This window comes from Carassius carassius, chromosome 4, assembly GCF_963082965.1.
Source record: "Carassius carassius chromosome 4, fCarCar2.1, whole genome shotgun sequence".
Taxonomy (NCBI): Eukaryota; Metazoa; Chordata; class Actinopteri; order Cypriniformes; family Cyprinidae; genus Carassius; species Carassius carassius.
Window position 1 is genome coordinate 30218974 of NC_081758.1, and position 12416 is coordinate 30231389.

The window sequence follows — 12416 nt, forward strand, 5'->3', positions numbered from 1 at the left end:
AAACAAACACACACACACACATAAAAAAAAAAATGCAATTATCCATACAAACAATGAGGTAAATGTTGATGGTTAAACTTCCTGAGCAAGGCGGTCAAGCACCTTGGTTGTTATCTCACACCACTGAACACGATTCAAGCACAATCTAATTCTACGTTTCCTTTTTCAAAATTTTTGTTACAGTGATATGTAAATAGTTTGCCACCCTAATAACAGTCAGAAAATCTAACTACTTTCTTTCACGTATAACATTTATGTTCCCAAGTTATTTCGTATTATTTTGACCCTTTATTTAAAAATAGTTTTTTTACATGATTTATTCAAGTACACCTTAAATTGGCAAAGAATGCTTTGGACAGATATACATTGGTTGAAATGTAATGTTTACATTTCAAAATGTCACTGAATGAATATAGAAAGTGTATTGCCTGCATTTGTAGATAAAAGGATAGACAAAATACATAAAGCCTCTATAATCCTCATAGGATGACTAAAAATATATTGCCTTACCTTCACTTTGCTGATGACTATTTTAGGTTTAGTGTAAATATTTTTAGAGAGATATCTTGTGAGTGTAATTATAATTTCTGACCACTTGGTGGCAATGTCCCCAACCTGTTCAAAGCCAAGTTGTAAGCATAATAGTCCTAATAGTACTTTTTGAGATTTATTTAAAATAAAATTTCTCATCTAGATGTATCTCCCTTTTCATTGTTATGATTTTTTTTCATAAGTGTTTACATAACTGTTTTTAAGGGTGCCTGGGTACCTATGAATGATGTGTTTTGTTGTTAAATCCTGAAAACAGAAACAGCTGCGGCCACAAGAGGGCTTTCTATGACCGCTGAGTGAATGCTAAATTTTATGCAAACTGTAGATGCTATTTCAATATATAAAATAATTCTCTTACATCATGGGAAATCTATGAAATTCACTTCTCAGTTCTCCTGCGGAAACAGTTGTGTTTAATTTCTTAATCTGTTTTAGTCATTCTGCATCACCCTGCATTGTCACTGATGAAAGAACTTCGCCTATATAAAGAGAAAAAGAGACTGGCAGATTTTGTACATGATTTGTTTAGCCTTTTCTCTTTTAAGTTTTATAGAGATTAAGTAATGGAGATCTCATCTCACAGATGTCAGCTTTTGGATGATGTAATTGCTTTTAAATGTATTAATGTGATGTCTGCGGCTGGTTTTATTCATAATGCAGTCCAAATGTCTCATTCACTGTCTATGTGGGGAAAGTGTTGTTATTGTTTGTTTAATCTGTGCAATATGATGTGCTGTATATTTCTCTTTATGTTAAAGGATTTTCCATGTGTTTCTGTTTTAGGAACAATGGTCATATTTTGATATATAATGCAGTCCATATTCAGTGTATTATTCTGTTCTTGTCTGTAAGGAAAACGTGTTTTCATTCAAGTGTGGCACACTGTGCACACACAAGAAAATTAGCATAGGCCTATATGAAACAGAACAACAGCAAGCCAAAATAGTGCCTTTTGTACTAGGGATAAATGATCAGCTCCAGCCACAGCAGATGCTATGATTGACTGATGTGACTCTTTATACCTCGAGTTTGTATGTAAGTAGGTCGTGCTTTGGTTGTGGATTTGGGTTTAATTAAGCTTGCAGCCTTTAATTGAATTACTTTGTTGTGGGTATTTCTTATATTGTAGTTCTGATATTACCTCAGTGGTAACATTCTGCTTCCCCCATTATCTGTGCTTCTGATGAGTATCCAATGCTTTTCTGGTGAGTTAAACCATCCGCAAGTCTGATTACTTTCTTGGTGACTGGTTTAAGGCTGCTGACATTCTTACCAGGCCTTGTTTGCCTCTCACTGCACAGTGCCTGTTCCAGGCATTCATATTAAACCCAATTAAACCAAGCTTTCTCAAGCTAATTTGAGAAGGGTTATTGGATGTTGCAATAATGCAGTGGAGGGAATAGGGGTTAATTACAGTTAATTTTCCTGTCCTTTTTTTGGGGTTGAGTGAAACTTAAGGGGCTCTGAACTCATATCTGTCTCTCGGACATCCTTAAAGCGCATTTTTGATGTCCTAGCATTTGGCTATGCTTCTTCTTTATGAGCGTCTTATACAGATGTTATTGAAGTTTCAGTTTCTGCATCCTGGATGACTCAAGTGCTGTTTTCTCTTTCCCTAAATTCTGCAATGTGGAAAAGAGGTTCATAACCTTAGATTTAACTGATTTCTGTACATATCTTATACATCTAGATGTGAAATATGAACTGTAACTTCCAGTAAGAAAATAGGTTTTTTTTTCTGTTCCAAAAATTGAATACATTGCCATTTTTATTTTATTTTTAAGAAATACTTTGTGGTATAAATCTTGGCAACATTTTCCTTTTTTGTCCACCAGTTTACTTATTTATGTATATATATATATATATATATATATATATAGAGAGAGAGAGAGAGAGAGAGAGAGAGAGAGAGTGAGTTACACTTGTTTAGGTCGAGTTAAGTCGAACTGATCTCTTAAATTCCTTTCTATACACTTTTCTTTATTATTATTATTATTATTATTAAATATTGAACTGGTTACATGTAAATCCCCTCTGCCAGCTTTTGACCTGGTTAGGTCTGTAATATTTGAAGAGCATTAAAACAAAGGGCTTTTAACCATTTGACAAAGGCCCTATTGTCTGTTTATCCAAACTAGTGTTTTGGCATGGGCCTGTTATTATTAAGTAACATAGGAAACGTCTGAGGGGGTGTGGATTGTTGGTCAAAGCTTTTTGGCAGGCAGGGAATTGCAGCCTTCCTCGACCTTGTTCCCCGGCCAGGATGAACAATAACATGTCGGTATGCAGGCTCCAGACTCTTCTTTCTCTTTCTTTTTTGGCTGAGGTCCTCCAAAGAGATTCTGTCCGTCATGGTCAGGTCATGGGAGAGAGACAGACAGAGAGTGAGACAGACTGACAGGTTTTGGGATATTAGCCTTGAACCACTGAAGAATACTAATAAACTATAAAGTCTATTATAGTTTTTCATGTTCAGTTTTTATTGTTTATTTAACGCTTTACCTTTCAGTTTTATTTTAGTTAAAACTTTAATTATGATTTTATTTCTATTACTAGCTTTTATACATTTTAGTTTCAGTTTTAGTAATTATAGTTAAGGAATCTGAGGAATCAACAAAACAACAGTTTAGATTTCCATCTAAATTAAGCAAGACTTGTGTTCACACAGGAATCAGATTCTCGGGAACCACTGTATTAGCTCAATGTGTTTGCCTCTTGTTGGTTCTCGTAAGCAGACGAAAATAGATACTGTAAACTCTACCACAAGGTTTGAAAAGAAATTCTCTTTCCTGTTTGGACAACCATTTGAAGACAAACACGACTAGGCCCTCAGCGATAGGCTAGCGCTAATCTTAGTTTAGCTAACGTGGCTTCACGAAGGAGTCACAGTTTACTCATTGCTAATGGGTCATTTGGAGAATGTTTGTCATAGTGGCAGTGCGATGACGCAGTTTGCTTTCGAATCACGCTCTGCTTAAGTTTGTTACTGTGATTAACTGTTACGTTCATGTGAGTTTCCCATTTGTAATTTAAGAGCACAGATTCAGAATATTTTTTTAAGAGTGCGCCAAACTGTTTTCAAAGTCAACACATGCTTTAGCTAAGTTGTATTTGGGCAGTGCTTCCACTCTCCCACTTTTACACTGTCATGGGGACAATATCTTACTCAGACCAGACACCATGGCAACGCTCTTCGGTAACCATATACATTGTGAACATTCCTGGTAGTGTTTACAACAGAATTAGTCTCCAAAGCAGTGATAAGAAACAGCAGCAGTTACGATGCACCAAAGATTAAAAAAAAAAAAAAAAAAAAAAAAATATATATATATATATATATATATATATATATATACAATTCCGTTCAACAATTTGGAGGTCAGCTAATTTTTTTACAGAAATACATTTTTATTAATTATTAAAGAAACTTTTATTCAGCAAGGACACTTTAAATTGTTTAAAAGTGACAATAAAGACATGTATAATGTTAAGATTTCTATTTCAGATAAATGTTGTTATGTTTATGAGAACTTTCTTGTCAAAGAATCCTAAAATCCTAAACATCAATGTATCAAGCTTCCCACAAACACGCACAAAGCAACAAAACAATTTTTAACATTGATAATAATAAAAATGTATTAAAATAAAGACATTTAAAATTGTAATATTTCTCAATATTAATATTTTTGCTATATTTTTGGTCAAATAAATGCAGCCTAGATAAAGATAAGAGACGTCATTCAAAAACATTCAAACAATTATCAAAATGATTTTTAACTCTATCCTAGAGATGCACAACATACCATGGTACCATATCAGTTATGTGGCGAATATCTGAGTTTTTGTAATGTATTTACTTATATTTTAAGATTGAAATAATATAGCACCAATTTAAAGAGGCAGTGTAAAATGATTATTGAGTTGTTATTCTTTAATTGGTTTTTGGCCATAATGTGAAAATAATTATCAGCTTATGGGTATCCCTAGTTTATTCTTTTATAATGACTGTCCTACAAACACTACACTAATTGTAACACTGACTGGTGATGTTAAAATGATTGTCTGTGGGAATTGACAATGATATCACAGATGCTGTAAATGGAGCTTAACCTAAAATATTCCTGTGAGTTTTATTGTTATTTGTGAGTACGCACAATTAGATTAGAACAATTTGCTCCAGGACAGGGTGACCTAATAAACATATATTGTACTACGTTAACATTGTTGTCCTGAAGCACATATCCACCTTTAACCACTTCATGATCCAGAGTAATTAGAAAGGCGTTCAGAACGGTCAGTACAGAGCAAGCGGCTTGTGGTGTGAAATATTAAGCAAGTGAGGGGCTTTGTGGAATAGGACACTGAAAGCACTCAGGGAGAAAGAGAGAGAGTTGTCTGTGCCGGTCACTGAGACCTTAGTAAAGCTATGGCTCACGGTGCTACTGTAACTCAGATCGGCTTGTGAGGACACATGGGGTCTGGCTTTCATATGATTTTGAGATATCACGCTTAATGAAAAGAGAAGTTGAAAGAATGAAAGAGATATGGAAACATAAACCGAGGGCAAGGCGCTGTCAGATAGGGAATGGGTGGTGCTTTATCTGGTTCTGTCTAGTTTAGTGCGTAATGCTGCCTGGGGGTTTGCGTGGAAGCAGTGCTTGATGACTCATGTAATCCACATGCTTGGGCTTGTCCCTGGATGCTGAGCGTATGTGAGGAAGTATGGGAAAACACAAGCTGTCAGTCTTGAAAGTGTGCCAGCGTCCACTCTAGTGTGTTCTGTGCCCTTATTGACCAATTATACACCCTTTCTAGTTATGACTGGGTTATGCAAAACTCTGAGAAAAGAGGATTATTTAGTTATTATTGTAGTTTTTATTAATATAATTACTTTTTTTGTCTAAAAATCATTATGGATTATTCCAGAAACATTTGAAGCTTTCTCCAACATAATATGGCTGTCCCTCTGATATTAATTTGGTTCTCTCATAAATCACCATGATATCAAAATTGACCCTGCTTGCATACATAATGTGTATGGTTTAATTGTCATTCATTTTAACAAACGCATTTAATGATTAAATCAATTGCCAAGAGATAGAAAAATCTAAATATGAAATAAAATGTCAAATTTATGACATACAAGTCAAATGAGTCAAAATTATAATGTAAAAGTTCAAATTTATGAGATATAAAGTTTAAATCATGCAAAATTGACATGAAAGGTGGAAATATGAAAAGTCCGATTTTTTTTTACTTTTTATGCCAGTTTTGATTTTTTAAAAGTATAATTATTATTTATCTCATAATAGTGTATTTTTAAGTAATAATTATGATTTACAAAAACAAGATTTTTTTTCCTATGAGGTGGAAATAAGCTTACATACATTTCTCTTACCTAAGGGGCACTTTGTACATATTGTTTCTGTAGTAATAGTTATAATCATAATAATTATTTTTAATTATTATTATTATATTAACCATTAAAATCAAATATAAACAAAATGTACATCACGTAAAATAGTAAAATAGGCAACTCGTAGGCTTTTTTTTTTTTTTTTTTTGTAATAGACATCCTTCAGTGATGTTTAGGCATTTTGAAAGGAATCGAGTTTATGTGAAACAGTTTATTAAGATATTGTTCATGTTTGAGTAATATCACCTCCTGTGGCGTTTCTCTCCTAATATGGCCAGGATACTTCCTTCCGTAGTGATTTTGGCCTGAATCTCAGCCAGGCAACAGCAACAGTGGAATGGGAATAGTATTTGGGCCAAGATTTAGCAGAACTGGAAGGCTACCAGAACATAGTGCCTTTGGTGTTTGATTAATTGCTATTTCTTAAGAAGCTGCTCTTCCATGCAGATCTAACTCTGGTTTTACTGTTAATGATGGTTCAGGTTCAGGCCAAGACATAAATAGAAGTATATGGCGGTTTTAAAAACTGTTAGACGCCAACTCTTTCTCTTTTATTGTAAATACATAAAGCTCAGTGCCAAAACTGTCATTGCAAAGCACAGGACTTGAGTCCCGGAATCAGGCTGTCATAAAAGATGATTACCGTTAACCTCCCATCTTCCTGTAAGTGGCCTGCAGCAGACATGATTTAAAGGTGCTATTTGTGAGTGTGTGAACTAACAAATGCTGAGTTATTATCTTAAGCTGCATAGCTGTGGGTTTGGATGACTGAGGCCTGTGATTTGAATGGTGGTAAGTTCAATAAATTCAGTTCTAGTGGTTGTATAATATGACATGAAATCTGTCTTTAAAAAGTTTTTTTTTTTTTTTTTTTAATTTAATTTAAATAATACCTCTTAAAGTTTGTCATTGTGGATGAAAGTCCTTGGAAAAAAATCAATGCCCTGACTTTGACAGTATGTTCAAATATTTAATCTCTACACTCTGATGCAAATGATACTATAAGATTTGACATATTTGACTGCAGTGCCCTGATGTCATTATAGCAACAGTGCTTATGCTTCTGAGAATTTTTATATTATAGTTTATTCGGTTACAATTTGCACAATACAGAAACACAGTTTGATAAATGATGAAACATTGATTTTAAAATAAACAGACTTATCAAATTAAAATGCAAGCATATGGTATTATTGCTAATTTCCACTGTTTATTTTGCAAATAAGTCTTGACCATTTATTACACACTATAAATTAAAAAAAAGTCCATGCCACATGTTTGTCTTATGTCAAAGGGTTTTCTTGTTTCAGAATTATTTCCATTGGCAAAAATAAAATGATGATGACAGCATTACAACATTTGATCAATAATTCATTGTCCGAGTTAAAATTTTTTATGAAGTTTGGTCATTTTCTATAGGTCTACTGCAGAAGATCGAGTCATTTGCTAGGGACAAATGTTGTCATATCTGACAAGCTGAAGACTCTGGTCCCCTATGGTGCTTAGTTCAGCAAAGCATGCAGGAAGGGACGAAAAACAAAGAACAACATTCTCTACTTCATGCAGCACACTGAGGTAAATGCTATTTTTTTAAAACATCTTCACAGCTGCTTCCTTCGATTTTTACTGTGCAGCAATAATTACATAGTGAACATTGTGTCACAGATTGTTTTGTTGCATGACGTCATTCTCTCAGAAATGAAAGCTGAAAGGTGGTTTTATAAAATAGTAAATAATGAAGTCATGATTCTATAGACAATTGCATTTGAGCCAGAATGAATATTATTACCTGTGAACATGGCAATCCTAATCACATTTATTGTGTTGGTCTGCAAATTGCATAACGTCAGTGGAAACAGAAAAGTAAATGAAATGTGTAAAACTACTTCATTTTCATCTTCTTTATTGCTCACAGTGTTTGCTTGCTTCTCTTCTGCTTTGAAGTTTTATGGGCTTGAATATGGACAGCCGATAACAGACTGCAGTATAATCAGAAACTGATGGACGTTCATCTCTATGGATTATATTTTACAAGTTTGATCTCTGTGGTTTATATTTTAAAAGCTGGCTTATTTATTTAAATTTTTACTTATTTATATATTAGTATTGTTATTTAAAATCGATTTAATTTAAATTGAATTTGTTTTCATTAAAAACATGCACTTTATAATCATGCAAAACCGTATATTGTTTGTTACAACATTGAATTAAAACTTTAAAATATTGTTTTATATATATTTACTGTATCATGTATGTGCACAAAATCAAGTACGGGTCCTCAATGTTAGGGAGAATTGGGTTTATTCTTTTGATCAGCTACTGGCTCCAGGCGTGTGCAGGGGAGGGAACTACTTAACCTTCAGGCAGACCAGCTGACGTGACCTTTGACCCACGTTAAATTTAGTTTTCCCATTGTTAGGATTGATGAAGTACACTAAGATTGTGTTTGAGAGGGCAGGACCAGGCTTTCAATCCAATGTTTCCTTTACCGTGTCAAAAGGTCATATTGTGCTCTCTGTGCAAGACTCCAGAAAAGTCTCTGCTTATGTTAATGACATGTTCCTGGCGTCACTTTCTGCATATTTCCCATCCTCCTTGACTCCATTCATAACTTATGCCAACCTGAGTATCCTGTTTCGCAACGGACTCACAATAGATGCCAACTAACGGGCATTCCACAAGATTATTGCAACAATGGCACATTTTTTGGCAGTCTTTGGAGGCCAAATAAAATGTAGCTGCAGAACCTGTATTTAGAAAAATTCCTTTGTGACTTGCTTGTTTTCCACCAAGACTGCGATGAAGGTTCAAAGAGAATTGCTCTAAAACAAACCAGACAGAGAATAAAATGTGAGTTTTGTTTATAGGGAGTTGCTCACAGCATGCAAAATGAGTTCCTAGCTGTGTTATCTGAAATGTCTCCATGCAGCAATTTAGCAATTATCAAAAAAGTAGAATGTTGCTATTTGTTGTCAGCTATATTCACTCAAATTACTTTTAATTTTTAAAGCTCCCGGTTAGTTTAAACTTATCTTGCAATCATATCAAGTAAAGCCGTTTTGAAGGGCGCTACTATATTTAAAAAGACAAGTTGGGTTCTGCTGTCCATTTTCAAGCTTAACAGTTGTATAACTACACCATAGACAACATATTAATATTGATTTTTGTTTCAGAGACTTGCATTAGTCTTTCAAACATACAAATAAATATGACATCATCCATGACATAATTAGTAAAGAATTGGCTATACAGGTTAATATAGTTAATGACACCAAAATAGAACACCAATGTGATGACAATATAATTATTCAGAATGCTATGATGACAGTCAAGTGAGTTCTTGTCACGAAGATACATTACAGTAGGCTAGTTTGGAATTTTTTTGCAGAGTACACTATGTATCAAATGACTAGTCCTTGCTGATACATAAAATGTCTTAAAAAACAAACGAACAAAAAAAACTTACTGACCCCAAAACGTTTGAATGGTGGTGTATGTTTTTAGAGGTCACTTGCATAGTTTGGATTTTAGGGTTCCCACATCTCCAAAATCCCACATTCCTACAAAATGTGTTTTATGTGTTCAAATCTAAATTAACAGCTGTAATCTAATATTTCTTATAGTTAAGATCAATAGAAAAAGTCAATGGGTTGCAAATGCACCCTCTATGTTGAGCACTCATGTTGTCAGCGCTTTGATCCATAATTATTGCCATTTGCAAAGCTCGAGGCATGTTGGCGAAACTGAAGTTGGCGAAGTTGGCTGAAAACGGGAAGGCGTTCCCGGCAGTCGGATGTTGTCATCTACGTAAGCGAGAGCTATAAAGAGCTAGCAGTGACTGTAAAACTCCTCACTCGTCTCACAGCCACCAAAGAGGCTCAGCTTGATCGAGTTGGCTACTCCAACACTGCTAAACAACACGAAAGCTGCAAGATGTCGACCGACATGTACTCAGAATCTCGCCGGGTCTGCCCTTCGATCCACGGCAACAAGTTTGACACGGCGAACCGCAAGCGGGCGGTAGCGAACATCTTCGAGCGCGTCAACCAGGACGCGCTTATGAGACTCTTCCAGAAAACTGGGGACATGAAAGCCGAGGAGAGAGTGAGAAGCATCTTCTCCTTCACGCACGACCCCGAAGAGACGGCCAAAGCTCTGATGGCCCTCAAGCAGAGGAAGAAAGACAAGTTCCTGCGGATCGCCGGGATGGTGCGACACTTTCTGAAGCTGCGTTGAGCGTTTTCACGCGATGACCCGCGGCTGCGTGGTCGTTCGTTTCAGACTGCCGGTGACATTTACAACCTGGCGATAACGGACATGTCCAGAGTGGTCGAAAAGTAACACCAAGATGAAGGAAAGTCTCGTAACTGACACGAGCCCTTTGATAAAAGACATGAAGCTCGGGACGCACCGTAGCTGTTGAGGCGCTCAGTGTGAAGGAAACCCGCGGCTCGCGCACGCGGAGCCCCTGGTGCATCACAACATGAAGACGCGCGGAAATGTGTCTCGTGAACTCTATGCATTTTAAAAATGGACTTTATCACAATTTTCTGCACCTTATAGGTGTATTTGTTGGTGCACAAGAACTATGACTGGAGACAGAAATTGTATTGCCTGAAAATTGCCTAAACATAATGCATTGTCTCTGTGCCTGTTTAATATTGTGATATGTTTTGTAACACATTTTGGCCACCTATTTATTTGTCACAATGTTATGACACCTGTTATGCATTTTTAACAATATTCTTTTTCATTCTTTGTATAATAAATTATTAACTAAACATTCTGACTCTTTTCTCTTTCTTTACTTTATATTTGTATAAATATACAATGACTGGGATGGAGTTGGGTGATTTACAGTTAGGACTCTTGCCTGCTTAATTGAAAAATTATTTTGGACACCTCCTATTTTTTTAAATAAAATGTAGAAATTGTGGGTTCTCCTGGACCCATGGGTCCCTAGAACTGATTTCACCTTTCACACTAAGGAAAAAAAAATGGTACTATTTGTACTATTTAGTTACCAATATTTACTTGTAAGGAACCAGTATGTACCCTTTTGGGCTAAATAAGGTACAAAGGTGTCTTTTGACAACTTTGGTACCTTTTTTTCTGAGAGTGTCTTGTTCACACTAGAAATGTTAAGGTCCTATCTCAATAGAAACAAGTGTGACATTGCTGTTGTGTTTAATCTACAAAACTAGCTACAGTTAAGTGTAACCCACAAACCCATCATTTCAGCAGTCATACTGTGAGTTTATTACATCATCTCAGGAGTATTTGTTTTTTTATCTTTCACTTTTTGTGCTGTTTGCAGGATGGTCACACCTGTCGCTCACCATGTGGTCTGGTTAACTTTCATTCAGGCTTGTCAGATTACCAGACTGGCATGAACCAGTTTCTGTTTGATTCAGCCATGTTTGTTAAAGGTATTATATTACTGTGGTGCGTCGATAAGATGCTTTACCAAGTGCTCATCTCTTTAGATCCTGCACTGAGTCAGTTTTATAGCAATAAGTAATTTTGTGCATTCAGATGTTTTGACAGTTTTTTGGCATGGTTTAGGATTAGGTCTGGCAGAGAGGAAGATCAGTGGATGCCTGTTAATCTGAATGCTCTGATCGGTCACTGTACTGGCTCAGTTCTGATGGACTGGAAATGCGTCATCTGACTACCTGGTGGTCAGAACCCAATTCTTCATCGCTGCCAAGAGGGAATGTACTATGTAAACATTCACCTGCCAATGATGGACACACACACACACACACACACACACACACACACACACACACACACACACACACACACACACACACACACACACACACACTTAAATGTGGAGTGTGAGCTATTATTAAAACCTTTGAACTAGATCAGCTGTGGGAGCTTAGTAACATAAAGACATGCAACATGATAATTGTTAAAAGACAGACACTGCAGTATAATGTTTGAGTCATTTGCTGTCAGTTTGCATCCAACTTTCCGTTTAAGCCACAATTTATTTATTTATTTTTTGTCTGTCAGCTTTCATTTCCATGTTTTTTTCCCTTTAACAGTAACATGCTTATTTAGGTCTACTATGGCTAAAATATTTAAGTCAATTGTGCTGCCTGTCTTGTGAGCTGTATGATATGCTTGACTCAGGATTGTCTTCTCTCTCCCACCCATTTCCTGTCTTTCACTGTGTTCAGGACAGGGAACTTTGAAGTGAACAGATTGTGTGGAAGCAATGTGTGTGTGTGTGTGTTTCTATAGTGACAGACAGAGCAAGGTATAACTGACAGCAATGCTGCTTTTATCAGTTTACACAGGACTCAGGCCAATCTGGTACAAACCAGTTCAGAGACTGACAACTGATAAAGGAACTAAAACTGCTTGTGGTGTTGCATCGGAATTGAGGAACAAAAGTTAATTTAGGTAAACAAGAAAATAAATTCTAGTGGCATGT

General features: G+C 35.8%; 1 protein-coding gene across 1 annotated transcript; it reads left to right on the plus strand.

Moving 5' to 3' along the window:
* The first annotated feature begins 9801 nt into the window (after positions 1 to 9801).
* On the plus strand, positions 9802 to 10749 carry LOC132139742 (transcriptional and immune response regulator-like). The gene has a single exon (XM_059548336.1). The coding sequence runs from the start codon at positions 9902 to 9904 to the stop codon at positions 10202 to 10204; it is 303 nt and encodes a 100-aa protein (XP_059404319.1). The 5' UTR covers positions 9802 to 9901; the 3' UTR covers positions 10205 to 10749.
* Positions 10750 to 12416: the final 1667 nt, after the last annotated feature.

Coding starts and splice junctions, on each gene's coding strand:
- LOC132139742 (XM_059548336.1), top strand. CDS start 9,902: ATGTCGACCGACATGTACTCAGAATCTCGCCGGGTCTGCCCTTCGATC.